The 19,632-nt window shown below is 42.1% G+C and overlaps 1 protein-coding gene across 1 annotated transcript; it reads left to right on the forward strand.

Annotated features, from left to right (window-relative positions):
* The first annotated feature begins 17,396 nt into the window (after nucleotides 1–17,396).
* Nucleotides 17,397–18,596, forward strand: LOC138666779 (homeobox protein TGIF2LX-like). The gene is made up of 2 exons (XM_069754953.1): nucleotides 17,397–17,609; nucleotides 17,997–18,596. Exons 1-2 carry the CDS (start codon nucleotides 17,397–17,399, stop codon nucleotides 18,594–18,596), a joined length of 813 nt encoding a protein of 270 aa, XP_069611054.1.
* Nucleotides 18,597–19,632: the final 1,036 nt, after the last annotated feature.

Genomic DNA, 19,632 nt, shown 5'->3' on the forward strand with positions numbered 1-19,632 from the left:
TTAGCTCCAAGAACCCTCCCCTCAAGTTTTTTATACAAATGTATAAATTGTTATTTATGTTTGTTTTGTTAATAAAATGGCCGCTGTGGCCAAATTATGCAAATAAATAATGGTCATGTCTTAATTGAGGGTAAGAAGCATTTCTTTGGGTGAATGTGGTCGGGGGTAGGCAATATGCGGTATCTCGAAGGTCCAATCTTGGGATACGCAGTCATGACTTGTCTTTACATTTTGGGTATTTTAAAAACTAAACAGAAACACCCATGTCCTCAAAAACTGCAAATTCAGAAATGATGTGTTTCAAACAGGTCCAGCAAAAATCTGATGGATCTTATTAAATAGGGCACATCATGTTCACAGTGTTTTTGACATCAAAAACATTACAGTAAATTCAGTGTTATCACAAACTTGTGCCCTCATTAGCCCATGTAGGTGACAATGGCTGTCAGATGCATGTGGCAGCGCAGCATGAGATGTTCCCTTAGTAAATGTGCCCTGATGTCGAATCTAACAGACAACCCTTTCAGGGTATGTGCACACGTTGTGGATTTTGCTGCGGATCTGCAGCGGATTTGATGCTGCAGATTCGCAGCAGTTTTCCATGCGGTTTACAGTACCATGTAAACCTATGGAAAACCAAATTCTCAGTGCATAAGCTGCAGAAAATTCTGCACGGAAACGCAGCAGTTTATTTTCCGCAGCATGTCAATTCTTTGTGCAGATTCTGCAGTGTTTTACACCAACTCCTTAATAGGAATCCGCAGGTGTAAAAATGCAGGTGAAATCCTCACAAAACCGCAATGGAATCCACAACGTGTGCACATACCCTCACATGCACTAATGTTTGCTGTACCAGTTGATGTCAACAGGTTTTATCAAGAGTCTAAAAAGTATGGGGGCCCAGGACAACTAAGTGTGGGGGAATAATGGTCAGACATGTCCAAATTTCTGATCCTCTTGTTTTCCTGGAGATAAGCCACTGGATGACATGTCTGTCAGTGGCTGTCTCATAGAAACCATAGTAATTGCTTGCCCGAGCAAGCACTCCTGTGTATGGGAGAGCTGGCCAGGATGGCTGACGAAAAAGATGGCAGAACCATAGTTTGGCCCACAGCCATATAATGGGAACGATGGGCACTAGGTTAAGTTGACACAAGCATATATAAAATTGCCTGATTTTCTTCCTGAATAAATGGACAATTTTTCATCTGTATTGTCATTCGTGTTCAATCCAAATAGCATCGTTTTTATACCTCAGCCATTAATAAAATCAGAGCAGATGCAATACAGTTCTGTATGGGATGCAATATTTTCTGACCACCCATAGACTTGAATAAGCGAGTCTAACTCAAAATACAGAAAAATTTAGTGCATGATGCGATTTTTGTTTCACAGACATTTAGTCCATGAGGAAAAACATTCATCTGGACAGTGGAGGGGCAACTGAATAACATTGGTCCTAACACTTTCCAAGTGTAGTCAATTTTTATCACAGACAACACTTGGACCAAAACTATGGTCATGTGAACATTCCGTTAAGGCTCATTTACACTGGTCAATAATCTGTCAGATTGTAAGACTGATACATCATAATTGTAGAATGCAAATTGGTTGGGTGACTGAATGATGCGTATTTCATCTTGCATGAAATCGTTTAGGCAAGTAAAACAATCTCGTTCAACTTTAAAAAATCGTGTAATGAAAATGGCAATTGCTCGATCATTCAACAATTAGACAGACAAAAGTCCAAAATAGATATCTGCCAATTAGAGCACAGTGCACGATGCTTGATGTTACAGTATAATGATCTTTATTCAACCATTCTATTCATGATTCTTATATACACTAAGCCCTTATTTTCTAGTTTAAGGTACCGTCACACTCAGCGACGCTGCAGCGATATAGACAAGGAGCCGACCTAAACTAGATCGCTGGAGCGTTGCTGTTTAGGTCGTTGTAGAGACGTCAAACAGCAACTTCAGAACGATGCAGGAGCGATCCAGTGACGTACTTATCATTCTTGCTGGTTGTTAGCTCCATGTAAAACGTTGCTGGCGTCGTTGCTTTTGATGTCAAACATGACGATACACGCCGACCTGGCGACAAAATAAAAGTTCTGGACTTCTAGCTCTGACCAGCGATGGCACAGCGGGATCCAGATCGCTGCTGCGTGTCAAACACATCGAGATCGCTATCCAGGATGCTGCAACGTCACGGATTGTTGTCGTTCTCGTTGCAAAGTTGCTGAGTGTGAGGGTACCTTTAGTCAATTGTTTTCTAGTTGTGAGGTATGAACATTCATCCTTGAAAGGATTATCTGATCATGTAAATGAACCCTTAGCATAAACTTGTTTGTGGATTCTCCACAATAGTGTAAAGGTACCTTCACACAACTATTTTGTTAACGATATTGTTGCAACGTCACGCTTTTTGTGAGGTAGCAACGATCCCGCCAACGATCTCGTTATGTGTGACAGCGACCAACGATCAGGCCCCTGCTGGGAGATCATTGGTCGTTGGGGAATGATCAGGACCTTTTTTTTGGTCGCTGATCACCCGCTGTCAACGCTGGATCGGCGTGTGTGACGCCGATCCAGCGATGTGTTCACTTGTAACCAGGGTAAATATCGGGTTACTAAGCGCAGGGCCGCGCTTAGTGACCCGATATTTATCCTGGTTACCATTGTAAAAGTAAAAAAAAACACCACATACTCACATTCCGATGTCTGTCACGTCCCCCGCCGTCAGCTTCCCTGCACTGACTGTCAGCGCCGGCCATAAAGCAGAGCACAGCGGTGACATCACCGCTGTGCTCTGCTTTACGGCCGGCACTGACACAGTCAGTGCGGGAAGCTGACGGCGGGGGACGTGACAGACATTGGAATGTGAGTATGTGGTGTTTTTTTTTTTTTTTTTTTTTTTAACTTTTACAATGGTAACCAGGACAAATATCGAGTTACTAAGCGTGGCCCTGCACTTAGTAACCCGATGTTTACCCTGGTTACCCGGGGACTTCCGCATCGTTGAAGACAGTTTCAACGATGCTGAAGTTGTTCCCCTGATCGTTGGTCGCTGGAGAGAGCTGTCTGTGTGACAGCTCCCCAGCGACCACACAACGACTTACCAACGATCACGGCCAGGTCGTATCGCTGGTCGTGATCGTTGGCAAGTCGTTTAGTGTAACGGTACCTTTACACTGAGACTATAGATAAACAGTGGAAAAGTTTCAATGTAACCAAATAGCAAAAAAGATTTTTTCCCCCAAATAGATGTATTTTATTTAAAAATGCAATGTTTCCAAAACTGTACAAGCCCTTTAGGGTTCACAATCCATCCACTTGGACAGAAAGGGCTTCTTGCCATTTACTTCTGCTATGGAAGATGATATCTGGAGGGCCATTGTAAGATGACATTTGTCAAACAACAAAGCCATACAACATAAAATACCTACAGGACAATGTCAGTCCTAATGCTAAAAAAGGGTTAATTTCCTATCTTTTTTAAAGGAATCTGCTCCACTAATCCTCTCAGAGAGGAGACTTATGATTCAGTTACTAACAAATGGGCCTCATTACCCATTGAACAGTCCTGTAGAGCCTAACTTTTCCACAAACTGATGTTATATACTATGTAAGCATAAAAGATGTGGCACTCACCCCAAGATTGCTGAAAAACAATGTCCTTTAACGTCCGTTCTCCTGTCCCCGCACCCCTCACTTTTACCTGCCGCCTCTCCACAGAGGTCTAATGCCGCATAAGGCGAATTAAAGGACATTGTTTTTCAGCAATCTTGGGGTGAGTGCCACATCTTTTATGCTTACATAGTGTGTAACTCTATTGTTCTGCTATATGTAGAGCACCGCCCATGGATGCATCAATTGTTGTTTTTTTAATTCTGATGGAAAGCCGGTCCCATATGTTCTATAGCCTGTGAAGATTACTAGTTACCTGGTGCTGCTCAGTTCGGAATCTTGTTTGTTTGGCATGATGTTATATACTGTTGGCCACTCAATATCTCTACTCAGTACTCCCTGTACGGTGATCTCGAAAAGAATTTAATCACTAGTAATGTATATGAATGACTAATACGTTCGCTCATAGAAATGGGTCAGCCCATTCAGATCAAGTGGGGTGGTTTCCACCTGGACCTTTCAAATTCGAAAAAAAATTATTTGTTATTTGTGTTTTCAAATTAATGTATATATCAGTCCTCTGCGGTAAGAAAGTGCAGTAGAAAAGTGCCCAAAAATTCATCTGGAATGTCATAGGCTGGCAATTGTAAAGGGAGCTGTCCGCAGTGGACCTTGATGATTTGCAAGTGTATTCAGTGTGGTAGAAAATTCCTTGAGCATGAAATCAATAATAGCATGCCATGTGTAATTGTGTGCATGGCAGTTGTACTTGATACTTTTTCATCATCTCCATATCATTAAGATGTATATCCAGCCTGTGATTCTTGGTTTTAATTTCAATGTTGAGGAGTATATGCACAATAAACACCGAGTCCTGATTTTGCCTCTGAAAGCTTCTGGAGGTTCAGCAATTAACTTGCAAATTAATGTGCCTAGTACAGGAATGGCACCTGGGTTCTTTCACAAGTTGGTTTCCCCCAAATATTATCCCAGAACTGAATCCCATAATTCTGATTTGTCTTCATATTACTAAATGTGCATTTTCGTCTCATGTAATCTTCTGTAGAGTATCTCATAACAAAAGTATGATACCAGGTAAATAAAGGGGCGAATAATAATGGGACCAATCATTTTTATCTGCACCTCCATGTTTGAAGGGGTAAAACAGAGAAATAAGGAAAAATACAATTTTCTTTGTTTTTAGAAACAGTTGGTTTTCTTCCCTAAAAAAAAAAAAATTACCACAGAAATGAATCTTGTAATTGTGCTGTCTGTTCGTGTTGCTCATTCATTTTATTGTACTACTTTTGTTTCATTAAATCTGATGTAGAGTCTAATGAAGCCAAAGAATGGGACTTTATCATCATACTAAACTGGGACCAATACATCTTCTTAGGCTAGGGTCACATTGCGTTAGGGCAGTCTGTTTATCGCATAGCGCTACGGACTGCGCTAACGCAATGTCCCAAAAGAGATCGCGTTAGCAGATCCCGCTAGCGCAGGTCCCTGATCTGCGCTAGCGAGGAACGGACTGTGAATGCTGCAAGCAGCGTTCGCGGTCGGTCACAAATGACGTCACATCGCTAGCGAACGCCCAATGTGGCCGTGCGCTAGCGATGCGTTCGCCATTACAGACAATGGCGGCGTTAACGGACTACGTTACACCGCGTTATGCCGCAGTGTAACGTAGTCCGTTAAACGCGGTCACATAACGCAATGTGACCCTAGCCTTACAAAACCAATGAAAAACACAATTTGCATTGGCATAAATGGTTTAGCCCGATAAAATTACCTCAGAAATGTATGCCTTCATTTTGTCTGTGTACACCTGGACTTGGCGTACATTAACTGCACATTGCAGGGGATATAATAAGTGCTCTGAGGGCCTAAAAGAATTTTTAACTGTGCTGTGCAAACTAATATCCCATTTAAATAAATAAAGCCACAAGAAATCAGCATTAATTTCAAAAGGAAAATGTCCCTCGGCGTTTGTTCATGCAGTGTTTTTTTTATTTATTTGTGATTGCCTCATACACTCTTTGAATAAGCTTTTGGTGGATTTTGATAGACATTGTTCATACAGCAAGTTTTTAACAATGTGGTTGTAAAAAGCATATTGCACTAAAGTTGTGTGTTCCTAGTGGAATTTGGGGTAATCTTGTCAATTAAGCCAAAGGGCAACAAAAAAAGCTGTAAAAACTTATATTAAAAAACAAACTGAAAATCACATTAAAAATCTGCACGGATTTCTGATACGGATTTCTTTTGAAATTACTGGACTTTTCCACCTCAAAAAACACTGATCATACTGTGTTTTGAGGAGTTTTTAGACCAGAAACGCTCTAAATTCTTCCTCTAACTCAAAACTCCTCAAAAACTCTTTTGGCAAATTTTGGGCAATTTTTAGTCATATCATTAACACAATTGACTAATTGAAACACAAATGTTATTAATATTCTCTACTCTAGATTACTAGAGGTTCCGTGATTTACCTTTATGCCATAGATGAAGCTGGTGCCCGCTCCACAAAACGCTGACACCAGCTGAGCTCCAAACTCTGCTATATATCCCTTTCATGATGCTGTCAATCACTGAAAGCTGCATTTATGACTGCTACCAAAGATTTACAGAACTGCTGCCAGTGATTGATAGCAGTATTGCCAATTGCTGATAACAGTGCTATCAGTGATTGGCAGTACTGGTGTCAGTTATTGACATTACTGCATTTATAACCGCTACTCATGATTGACAGTACTGCAGTACCATGGTATTTCAGTATATACAACAAACGATCAAACTTTTTCAGATTGATGTCTTCAATGGGGACTTAAAAAGTGAAAGGTAAAAAAAATACATATTTAAAAACATTAATCGCTCCTTCATTTCCCCAGTAAAAAATATAGAAATGTAAAAATCTACATATTTGGTATTACCACATCCATAAAAGTCTATTAAAATATAAAATAGTGACCTGTACAGATGCATTGACCAAAAAAGCAATAAATAACCTAGTATGCAGCCTGAAATTATACCAATAAAATCTATAGCTCAGCATGCGAAATACAAGCCCTTGGACAGTTTTAAAAAATGGCAGCATACACCAAACTGCATTTTTTTTTATTTTTTTTTTACAAAGTTCAGAATTTTTTGAAGCCGCTGAAATAGTAAAAGACAAAACTATGCATGGATGGCAGCGCAATAATGATAGCGACCTGCAGAATTATGTGGCCACATAATTAATGCCATAAGAATTAACCCCCCAAAACTGATGGAGTTGGGTTTTATTCATCATTTCTCCTCACTATTTTTTTTCTCCATTTCTAAGTTCATAATATGGTAAAATGAATGATACCAATCAAAACTGCAACTCGTCCGACAAAAAACAAGTTCACATATGGCTATGTAGATGGAAAAATAATGATTTTACGGCTCTTTAATTAAAGAAATGGAAAAACAAAAGCGAAAACAAAAAAGGAAAATTAGGGGGTAAAAAACAATGCTATATGTCTGTATGTAATCAATTTAAATACATTATTGAAAAGGTGTAATGTATAGCTGATCTAGGAAATATATAGTTCATTGGTTTATATTTTGGCTCATTTTAGGATCCATTTCCAGTTTTGACTAATAGACAAGTGCACGGGCAAATGCAAGAATAGAGTAGTTACTTACCGATAACGGTATTTCTCAGAGCCCATGACAGCACTACTAGAGAGGGAATCCGCCTTTCAGGGACAGGAATCTTACAGGATAAAAAGGGCGGTACCTCTCTCCTGCGTCAGTTTGGTTTACAGGTGTGCATGCTTTTTATGCAATGCCTTTCCTCTTTTTTGTTTGGTATCTATATTTTTCATGCATTGTGTAGCACCCTATTTGATATATATATATATATATATATATATATATATATATATTTTTTTTTTTTTTTGTGTCTATTGGTAGTGCTCCCGACATTTTTCGTTATTTCTAGTTTGGTTTACAGAGCATCAGAGGTCCTCCAGGTTAGTGACAACAGGAAAATATACAATTTTTAACAAAATACTTATCAGGATTACACAGTGTCTAAATTAAAAACACACATTTCGTATAATAAGGTGCTCACCGCACACGTGACGGGGGGGGGGGGGGAATAAGCAGGTGCTGTCATGGGCTCTGAAAAATACCGTTATCGGTAAGTAACTACTCTATTCTCAGTCGCCCATGACAGCACTACCAGAGAGAATTACTGAGATTATTGCTTTAGGGAGGGACCAGAACCTGCAAGACCCTTCTTCAGAAGGTTAAGTCAGACGAAGAGGCCAGGTCTAAGTGGTAGTGCCTAGAGAAGGTTGAAGGTGATGACCAGGTGGCCGCCTTACAGATTTTGTCTTTTGGTACCTCCGACCTTTCGGCCCAGGGGGTCGCCATAGCTCTTGTAGAGTGCGCCTTGAGCCCCTCAGGAACTGCGTTTCCCGTGGATGAGTATGCCAAGGCTATCGCATCAGTTACCCAGCGAGCTATAGTGCTTTTGGAGGCTTGGAGTCCTTTCCTAGGTCCCTGAAAACAGATAAAGAGAGACCCTTCCTTCCTATACTGTCGGGAGGATTCTAAGTAATGTATTAAATGCCTTCTCACATCTAATGTGTGGAACCTTTCCTCTTTTTTATTTTTAGGGTTTGGGCAGAAGGAAGGAAGGATTATTTTTTGGGACCTGTGGAAATTGGAAGCAACCTTGGGTAGATAAGCGGGGTTTGTTTTTAGTATTACCCTATCATCCAGGATTTGCGTGAAGGGAGGGTTCGCAGATAGAGCCTGGAGGTCACTAATTCTACGGGCAGATGTCAAAGCTGTGAGAAGGGCCGTTTTGAAAGATAAGATTTTAAGTGGTATCGAATCTATGGGCTCGAACGGAGGTTCTGTCAGAGCTGATAAGACTAAATTTAAGTCCCAGGTTGGAAGGCTTTTGATTTTTAAGGGTTTAGACCGTATCGCAGCTTTAATAAACCTTGTTACCCATGGGTTAGTGGCAATATTCTCACTGTATAATGCACCTAAAGCCGCTATTTGCACTTTTAAGGTGCTCACCGAGAGGCCCATATCCAAGCCTTTCTGTAGAAATTCTAATATTTTGACCACTGGGACCCCATCTTGTAGTTTTACCCCAGAGGTGGACAGAAACTTTTTCCAGTTCTTACCGTAGATTTTAGTTGTTACTGTTTTTCTACTTTTTAATAGCGTAGACACTAAATTATCTGAAAAGCCCCTTGCCCTTAATAGTGACCTCTCAAATTCCACGCTGTCAAGTGGAGGTTTGCTGACTGAGGGTGGAACACTGGTCCCTGTGATAAGAGGTCCGGAAGAACCCAGGGATCGGTGACCGATAGGATTCTCAGCCAGGAAAACCAGGCCCTTTTCGGCCAGAAGGGGGATATTAGGATGATTCTCGCCCTGTCCTGTCTGATTTTCCACAGAACTGCCGGGATAAGTATGTGAGGGGGAAAAGCGTATGCCAGACCCTGAGTCCAGGGGATCGTGAATGCATCCAGAGCCTGAGGGCCCCCTCTGGGGTTCAGAGAACAAAATTCCCTTACTTTTCTGTTTTCTGCATTGGCAAAGAGATCTATTACAGGGACCCCCCAGATTTTGGTGATCCGATCGAAGATGCTTTGGTTCAGCGCCCATTCCCCCTGTTTTAACCGGGTACGGCTTAAGAAGTCTGCTTTTTGGTTCTCTACCCCTTTATATGTAGCGCAGAGAGGGATAGGAAGTTGTCTTCTGCTAAGGTGAAGATCTGGGAAGTGGCCTTCGTTAAGGCTTGGGATCTGGTCCCCCCTGATGGTTCAGGTAGGCTACCACTACCTGATTGTCTGAAAAAACCCGGACATGATGCCCCTGTAGGCTGGGAAGAAAAAATGATAGAGCGTGGCTCACTGCCCAAAGTTCTTTTTGATTTGAGGATACCTCATATTCTTGATCTGTCCAGACTCCCTGAGTGATACTGTTGTCCAGGTGAGCTCCCCACCCCGTGGGACTGGCATCCGTGGTAACTATCCGAGATATGTCTATTACCCACGGAACCCCCTTTGATAGGTTGTTGGAATCTAACCACCAGGCTAGGGAACGAATAGTGTTTGAATTTAGAGTCATGTGTCCTTCTAGGTGTCCCCCGCAGTGTAACATGATTCTTCAGAATATCCCACTGGAGGTCCCTCGTGTGAATTTGTGCCCACTGTATTGCTGGGAGACAAGCAGAAAGGGACCCCAGCAGTGACTTTGCCCCTCTCAGGGTCATATGAGGGTTTGAGTGAGCTCTGGACACAAGATTTGATATTTTCTGTTTTTTCTGGTCTGGAAGACGACATTCCTGCGTTATCAAGTCCAAAGTTAGGCCCAAAAACTCTTGAACCCTGGTCGGTTCTAGTTTTGACTTTTGGAGATTTAGGAGCCAACCTACCTCCGTTAGAATTTTTATTACTCTGTCGCATTGTTGGCGACAGTGTTGGGCTGAGTTGCTGACAATTAGGAAGTCGTCCAGATATGGTATTATTAAAATGTCTTATGTGGGCCATCATTTCCGCTACCAATTTGATAAATATACGGGGTGCTACTGAAATGCCAAATGGAAGGGCCTTGTACTGGTATTGTTTTATTTCTCCTCCCATGACTACCGCTAGTCTGAGGTATTTCTGGGCATTTTTGTGGATGGGGACGTGATAGTGTTGGATCTCAGCGACGCGTACTATCATGAAGCAATTCGGAAACAGGTTTTTGATTGTTGATTTTATTGATTCCATTTTGAAGGTCTGATTTTTTACATAACTGTTTAGTTTCCGTAAATTTATTATTGTGCGAAAGGAACCATCCGGTTTTGGGACCAGAAATAGTGGGGAAAAGAACCCTTTGCCTCTTTCCAGTAGGGGAACTTCTTGGATCACGTCTTTGATTATGAGCTTTGAGATTTCTTGTTCCAAGGCCTTTTGTTGCTGAGGTGAGGGTTTTAGTGGGGTGACCACATAGTTTTGGGGAGGAAGGGAGGTAAAGTTTATTTGAAGTCCCATCTTTATTAGATTTAAAATCCAAGTATTGGTTGAGATTTTTTCCCAGGCCAGAAGGTATTGAGATAATCTCCCTCCCACCCTGGGGGCGGTGTCACTTATGGGGTTTTTTATCTCTTGGGGAATTACCAAAGAGGAAGCCCCTATCCCTCCTTCTCCCATCATCCCATCTGTTCTGTTCCCTTGGGGGACGTCTCCGGAAAAACGTCCTACTCCGAAAGGGCCGCTTAACAAATGGTGTGGCCAGGTTAGGGAACCCCTTCTTATCCCCGGCTTTTTGTAAAATGTCATCTAGGGTTTCCCCAAACAAAAATTTCCCCTCACATGGGATTGAACAGAGTTTTTGTTTAGTCTGTAGGTCGCCCGGCCAACTTTTTAGCCATAGCGTCCTACGAGCTGCATTGGATAAGGCTGCCGATTTTGAAGTAGGTTTGATTGAATCGGCTGACGAGTCTGCCAAAAAGGCTGCCGCCCCTCTAATCATGGGAATTGATTCAATCATTTTATGTCTGGATACCCGGTCTCTTTGTTGTTTTTCCAAGTTATCTATCCAAATCATTAAAGATCAGGAAGTACACGCGGCTGCTATTGCAGGCCTTAAGCATCCCCCTGCCGATTCCCAGGCCCCTTTAAGGAAGGTATCGGCTCTTTTATCGAGGGGATCTTTCAGAGTTCCCATGTCCTCAAAGGGCAATGCAAATTTTTTTGACGCTTTGGCTACTGCTACGTCAAGTTTAGGGGCCTTGTCGCATGACGTAGAAGCCTCTTCCTTAAAGGGATATTTCCTTTGTTTAGTCTGTAGGCCCCTTAAAAAATAGTGAGGAAAGAATGGTTGTAGATGACGAGGAAAAAGCTAACATATTAAACACCTTCTTCTCCACGGTATTCACGGTGGAAAATGAAATGCTAGGTGAAATCCCAAGAAACAATGAAAACCCTATATTAATGGTCACCAATCTAACCCAAGAAGAGGTGCGAAACCAGCTAAATAAGATTAAAATAGATAAATCTCCGGGTCCGGATGGCATACACCCACGAGTACTAAGAGAACTAAGTAATGTAATAGATAAACCATTATTTCTTATTTTTAGGGACTCTATAGCGACAGGGTCTGTTCCGCAGGATTGGCGCATAGCAAATGTGGTGCCAATATTCAAAAAGGGCTCTAAAAGTGAACCTGGAAATTATAGGCCAGTAAGTCTAACCTCTATTGTTGGTAAAATATTTGAAGGGTTTCTGAGGGATGTTATTCTGGATTATCTCAAGGAGAATAACTGTTTAACTCCATATCAGCATGGGTTTATGAGAAATCGCTCCTGTCAAGCCAATCTAATCAGTTTTTATGAAGAGGTAAGCTATAGGCTGGACCACGGTGAGTCATTGGACGTGGTATATCTCGATTTTTCCAAAGCGTTTGATACCGTGCCGCACAAGAGGTTGGTACACAAAATGAGAATGCTTGGTCTGGGGGAAAATGTGTGTAAATGGGTTAGTAACTGGCTTAGTGATAGAAAGCAGAGGGTGGTTATAAATGGTATAGTCTCTAACTGGGTCGCTGTGACCAGTGGGGTACCGCAGGGGTCAGTATTGGGACCTGTTCTCTTCAACATATTCATTAATGATCTGGTAGAAGGTTTACACAGTAAAATATCGATATTTGCAGATGATACAAAACTATGTAAAGCAGTTAATACAAGAGAAGATAGTATTCTGCTACAGATGGATCTGGATAAGTTGGAAACTTGGGCTGAAAGGTGGCAGATGAGGTTTAACAATGATAAATGTAAGGTTATACACATGGGAAGAAGGAATCAATATCACCATTACACACTGAATGGGAAACCACTGGGTAAATCTGACAGGGAGAAGGACTTGGGGATCCTAGTTAATGATAAACTTACCTGGAGCAGCCAGTGCCAGGCAGCAGCTGCCAAGGCAAACAGGATCATGGGGTGCATTAAAAGAGGTCTGGATACACATGAGAGCATTATACTGCCTCTGTACAAATCCCTAGTTAGACCGCACATGGAGTACTGTGTCCAGTTTTGGGCACCGGTGCTCAGGAAGGATATAATGGAACTAGAGAGAGTACAAAGGAGGGCAACAAAATTAATAAAGGGGATGGGAGAACTACAATACCCAGATAGATTAGCGAAATTAGGATTATTTAGTCTAGAAAAAAGACGACTGAGGGGCGATCTAATAACCATGTATAAGTATATAAGGGGACAATACAAATATCTCGCTGAGGATCTGTTTATACCAAGGAAGGTGACGGGCACAAGGGGGCATTCTTTGCGTCTGGAGGAGAGAAGGTTTTTCCACCAACATAGAAGAGGATTCTTTACTGTTAGGGCAGTGAGAATCTGGTATTGCTTGCCTGAGGAGGTGGTGATGGCGAACTCAGTCGAGGGGTTCAAGAGAGGCCTGGATGTCTTCCTGGAGCAGAACAATATTGTATCATACAATTAGGTTCTGTAGAAGGACGTAGATCTGGGGATTTATTATGATGGAATATAGGCTGAACTGGATGGACAAATGTCTTTTTTCGGCCTTACTAACTGTTACTTACTAACGGTTACTGTTACTTTTAAGGGAGGGCACGGATGAATTTTTTCTTTCTGGTCTCTCCCACTCCTTTTTAATTAAGGCTTGAACATTTTCATTAAGTGGAAAGACTCTACGCCTTTTGTGGCCCAGGCCTCCAAACATAATGTCCTGTACAGTTTTGTAAGGATGTGGATCTAGGACCCCCATGGTTGATCTTATGGCCTTCACAAGAGCATCTACTTCGTCTAAGGGGAAGCAGTGGCGGCCTCCGCTCTCAGAATCCGAGGCGGAACCCTGTCTGTGTGAAGCATCCCCCTCAGAACTAGAAGAATCGGAGTGAGAATAGGGTACAGGTGTTTTCTCCTTGACCCCTTCCCCTTTAAGGGATTTAAATGCTGTTTCTACCTCTGATCTTATTACAGATCATAATTCAGAGGCGAAACTAGGGGTTTCTTCACAAAGGACTTGTCCTATACAGGAACCGCACAATTTCTTATCCCAGTTTTGCAACAGGGGTTCTCTGCATAAGGGGCAGGCTCTATGCTTAGTTTTCTCCGTTCATTTTCTTGCCTAAAAATAAACAGAAAAGGGGACCCCAATTATTTGGTGAACTTTCACGAAGATCACTCATCCATCCTGCGCAGCCACAGGTACCGGTTCTGGAGGAGGTATAGGATCCTGTATGAGATCCAAAGTCGATGGTGTCGGCTGGTTAGCCATATTGGAGGCTTTACTCTGCGGCGTGGAATGGCTGCTGGAGCGGGTACTGCGGGTGCCTGCAGAGGACCTTTTCTTTTGCGCATCTGGCTTGCGCTGGTGGTGATGCTGCTGCTGCTGTAAGGGCTGCGCCGGCTGGAGCTGCTTATCGCTGTCCTCCATTATTAGGACTGCATGCAGCAAAGAGCGACTCCACAGCGGTCTTTAAATGGCTACTTTTGGCGCCGCTTCATCCCCTCCTCCAGGGCTGCATTCCAGGGAAGCGCTGATCCCCTTGATTCAACTGCGCATGCGCGCTCTGCCCGGGACCCGGAAGTAGCCGTATCTATATCCGGTGCGTCGGCCATCTTGGTGCTCTCACACACACCATGCCACTGCTCCGAATCAGGAAGTGCCTCTGCCGCCGAGGCACACCGGGTCCCTGAAGCCCCTACCCCAATCCAGGGAGGCGGCCGCGCTTCCCTCCGCGCACTCTGTAGCCCCATCGGACCCAGAAGTGGCGACGTCGGACACCGCGCCAGCCGTGACAGGGGCCTCCCTGCCATCATAGGTCGACTGGTCGGCTTCGGATCTTAGGTACCGATCCTAGAGGGTTCCCTGTCAGGGACAGGAAACCAAACTGACGCAGGAGAGAGGTACCGCCCTTTTTATCCTGTAGGTTTCCTGTCCCTGAATGGCGGATTCCCTCTCTCTGGTAGTGCTGTCATGGGTGACTGAGAAATTAAGTCTTTTTGACAGGTTTTTGAAGTGAGAAACAAAGTTTGACATTTTATTGGAGAGAAAGGGCAACAAAGAAGATAGGAGGGCTCGAGTCCTGTATGTGGGAAAGCTGGCCGAGATGGGAACATTTTGTCACTTTAGACATTTTATTATCATTCCACATTAACTAGTAATGGCGCCAGTTATATCTTCCTTTGTGATAAGTTCAAAAAAGTAAAAAAAGAGACTTTCTGAATCCACAACATCGCATCACTGAATTTTGCATCAATTAATTGAATGCGGTCCTACATTTTCTTTTTTTGTCAAAATGGCTGACATCACAGAAAAGCAGTGTTGCTGCAGATGCTGCACTACACTGATTTCATCAGGCACATATCATTTATATCTGTAACCGCTGATAACCTGAGCAAACACTAGATCCCTGGAAAAGTGTAATGGAGACATTTTGGGAGAAGCAAGTATATTACAAATATAAAATATGCCATCATTAGTCCTTAGCACAAGTAAATGTTTGTATAGATGGAGAAATATCCCTTTTTTTATTCCTATAAGGACTTGTTCACACGACCGTATTTTCAGCGCAAGTACAAAATGGACAGCACAAGTACAAAATGGACAGCACAAGTACAAAATGGACAGCACAAGTACAAAATGGACAGCACAAGTACAAAATGGACAGCACAAGTACAAAATGGACAGCACAAGTACAAAATGGACAGCACAAGTACAAAATGGACAGCACAAGTACAAAATGGACAGCACAAGTACAAAATGGACAGCACAAGTACAAAATGGACAGCACAAGTACAAAATGGACAGACAAGTACAAAATGGACAGCACTCTGACCAATGCTATTTTATAGGGTGCTGCAGAGGAGCGATTATTTTCAGAATGTGAAAAACATGGCAGCATCAACAAGTTTATTCTAAAAATGGGATGAGACTTGCCAGTTCACGTCTATAGGTGCGCAAATCAGATGCCATACCGAGCCACAGTGTAACATCCGATATTTAGGGATATATTGCAATTCTGTTCCTTAGGAAACTGCAAAAGGTTAATAGACGCTGGTGTAAAAAAACGGATTGTATATGGATGATAAGTAAAAAAGAAATCATCTCACTTTTCTGGATGATTTTTTATACCTACTCTTGGACACATCTATTTCTCAGACGATGTTCACACTGATTTTTTTTTTTAAAGGTGAGTTGCTTCAAGAAACAATATTTTTTAGAGACATTTTTTACCTGAAGAGGTTTAGAAGAGATTGCGATGAGTTTTTGGAGAGTTTTACTTCAAAATCCATTTTAAAAAAAATGTCATGCACTTTTCCTCCCTTCAATAATTTTTCAAATTTTGAGGAAAAAAAATGTAAAAAATCCCATGTGAAACGCAATGTGGAGATGAGGTGCATGATGAACACACTGGCGGCCCAGCGGGGGACCAAGTGTATTCAAAACATTTGAAACAAAAGTTAATTGCATAGGAATAGATAAAGAATTCCAGGATAAAGAATTCCAGGATAGCAAGTTACAAGAAGTTGACACCATGAGTCCCCCAGAGAGATGGCCAATCACAGCGCGGGATTCAAACACTACCCCGCCCATAACCTGGAGAGTCAGGGGATAAAGCTGTCACCTAAGGTCCTGAGATTTCAGAACTATCACAATCTGTGACTGATCTCACCTGAGCCCAGGACTAAGGACCTCCATAAATACAGAAAACCAGGACTAAGGACTTCCAGGATCAAGGATCCAAGAACCCAGTGAGACCTGAGCATCTGCTACGTCCCATCTCGTAAGTATACTTCTTCCTTACACTGTCATAGTGAACTTGTACCAGTGCTGTGATGTCAAAGGGCAGTTGTCCCTGCAAGTGGGAGGCTGGTGGAATAAACACGTGTGGGAATGTTTCTGAAAGATTCGGGATTATAGATGCGGTGACTTTTCTGATTCACTTTCTTGTTAGGCTGTTGTCATGTTGTCAGTAATTCTTGTGCAGCCACTCTGATGGGGACCTGCTCCTCCACAAATAGTGGGGAGATCAGCATGGTGGCAAGTGCTTCTTGTGTGTGATAGGTCCAGACCTGAGCGATTGACTGAACAATGACCACTCAAGAACTGGTTCCAGTTGAAATAATTATTTTCTTTAGCTGGATGCTGTATGCATAAGTTTTGTTAAATTGTTGCTGGAAATGTGAACATTAGCCTCTGTTCACATGTACAGTAATCATTCATTAGAACGGATCCAGCAGCAATCCATTGTCGGAAAGTTGTGCTAAATAAAATTGATTTCAACTGGATCTGGTCTTTTAACATTGAAGTCTATGGAAAACAGATCTGTTAACTAGCTATCCAGTTTTTCCTTACTGGATCAGTTTCAAACGGATAGCTATTTAGCTTTCAATGTTAAAAAAATGTATCCAGTTGAAATAATTTTTTTGTTTTTTTTTTAGTCTGGACAACTTGTTTGTCAATGGATTGCTGCTGGATCTGTTCTGACTGATTACTGGTAATTCTGTCTGAGGCTAAGTAGGATGACCATTATGTGTAAATGAAGCCCCTCACCACTCTCTGGAAAAGGCCATTTTCAGGAAGTAACCGGACTCGTGTAGTGCAGTGATGTCTTTCAGTCCCGGTAGATTGTTCATGACGGCCATTTCTGCACTATATAAACCATACATTTTTCATGATGTGTATATCTCTAACATTGTTTGACCCAATGTTTCTCACCCCAGGACCAATTATGGCCAAGATAATGGAATCTTTCCCGACTGACAGTGAGCATGACAGCATGGAGCTGGAAGTTCCCGGGTCAAAGAGGAAGCGCAGAGGCAATCTGCCGAAAGAGGCTGTGAAAGTCCTCCACGACTGGTTATATGAGCACAGACACCATGCTTATCCCTCAGACACGGAGAAAGATATGTTATCTCTGCAGACTCATCTCACAGTGCTGCAGGTATGACCCCCAAACATTTCTTGTATATGAGTACCTAGTGGGTTCTCCTTTGAAGCCAGTATTTTAGGGTAGTTGGATAATAATGACACAATAGTGGTGGTGGTGGTGGGGGGGGGGGTATCAAAATTGGTTTTCTGGAACCAGTCAATGCTTTTGTACTTGTTGCAAAAAAAAAAAAAAATTGAAAGAAAAATGATTTGCCCCCTTAAATAGTGCCTCTCTTGACTTTGTGGTATGACAGCATGGCCTTGTTCCCATACTTGGGGCAGCTCTACAATACCATGCAATGTCTTAGCAGTGCTTTCTATATCTCGTACACCCCCTGCAATACAATAATTGTTTGATTATGTAAGGATTTAGCTGATCATTTTCTCTTTTCATGTGTAGATTAGCAACTGGTTTATAAATGCTCGGAGACGGACCTTGCCGGACATGCTGCGTAAGGATGGTAAAGACCCTAACCAGTGCACAATCTCTCTGAAGGGAAACAAGAACCCCGAGTCTCCTCCAATCCAGCAAAGACCAATTGCCTTATCGTCGATGACACAGATGGAGCACCATACCATACCTGGCATACTGGTTGTCCCCACTGTGGCTGGTAACTTGGTACCTCTGCCTCTTATCTACCCTGTTAGACAAACTTTTCATGCTTTAACTACTGTGAGTCCTGATGTCGCTGTGCAGGATGTGGTCCAAGGCGTGAAAACTGAATGGACATCTCAGGAACTGCCCACATCTTCACAGCCCAACAAGAAAAGACGTTGCGATTCAACAGATGATTCAACAGATGATGATGTAACACTTTCGCCTTCAGACTTTGAGGAATGTGAAAATATCAGCTCATTGCATATCCTGGCGATGGTAGCCACCAAGGAATTATATTTCTTACGGAGAGCTGAAAAAGCCAAGCGTGATGCTGAGAGACGTTGTAGCGGCCAGCATCCGGATTCACCTTCCAGGGATGATGACAATGGATTCCAAGTGTAATTCCTTTGCATCCTTGAGTTTTTTTTTCACTTTGCCACTTTTATAAGAATGTTGATTACCTCAAGAACAGACCAAGCCAGGATGGAACTGACTCTTTACCATCTGCAAAGAATGCACAAACCCTCATCCTTTTTGAGGGGGCTCTTTGCAAAGAAGTGAAATGGCAGGTCATAATCTAATCAAATTTTCTCTTTTTTATGGACTTTAAGTACTTACGGTTTACATGACATATTGAACCCTCAGCTGCTTTTTCTGCAGCTGGGACATATAATAGAGCATAGGCACCTTGGAACACTGCAGGTGGGGTGGGCATGTTATTAGTGTTCTACAAATATGCTGCTACCCCCCTTTGCACTTTATTGATCATGGCTCATCCATTAATGTAACCACTATGGCTGATGCTAGGAGAAGGTCACTTGCACGTGGCTATAACCCAGCCTTCTCTGACATGCTCGACCTCTTTATTATACATTGCCGTTTGGTTATTAAGTGTTTGATGGTAGGAGGGGTGACTCATTCTCATTAATTGAGTTCCTTCTAGACATTGTTTACTTAGAATTTTATTTGTTTTCAAGGTGTTTGATACTGTGAATATTATTTGCTGTACTATGATCTTAAAGTATTCAGTATGTACTACAGATTTTTTTCTTGATTTTTGTATTCCAGTGTGATTCTCATTTGACGCTAAATCTATTATCCCATGAGGAATAGAAAAAAAACAGTATTATTTAAAAATATTTTCTATTAGCTTCAGAGATGTCTGTCTTTGGTTCTTATAAGATTAAAAAATATTTTTTTTTAATTTTGTATTTTTATGTTTTTAATTTAATGCCCAACAATGCTGTATGCAAATTACTTAGGCCACGTGCACACAGTCAGTAATTTATATTTATAAGCCAAAACCAAAGGAAATGTATAATAGAAACACATGCACCATTTTTGCATTTAGGCTGCTTTCACACATCAGGTTTTTGGTTTCAGGCACAATCCGGATCAGTTTTTTTCCCATAGAGTTGTATTAGCGCCGGATTGTACC

Source organism: Ranitomeya imitator, chromosome 2, assembly GCF_032444005.1.
Source record: "Ranitomeya imitator isolate aRanImi1 chromosome 2, aRanImi1.pri, whole genome shotgun sequence".
Lineage (NCBI taxonomy): Eukaryota > Metazoa > Chordata > Amphibia > Anura > Dendrobatidae > Ranitomeya > Ranitomeya imitator.

What these genes read in the sequence shown, in the direction of transcription:
- LOC138666779 (XM_069754953.1), top strand. Translation starts at nt 17,397, where the DNA reads ATGGCCAAGATAATGGAATCTTTCCCGACTGACAGTGAGCATGACAGC. An exon ending in CTCATCTCACAGTGCTGCAG is followed by an intron (nt 17,610 to 17,996) that starts GTATGACCCCCA and finishes TTTCATGTGTAG; the next exon opens with ATTAGCAACTGGTTTATAAA.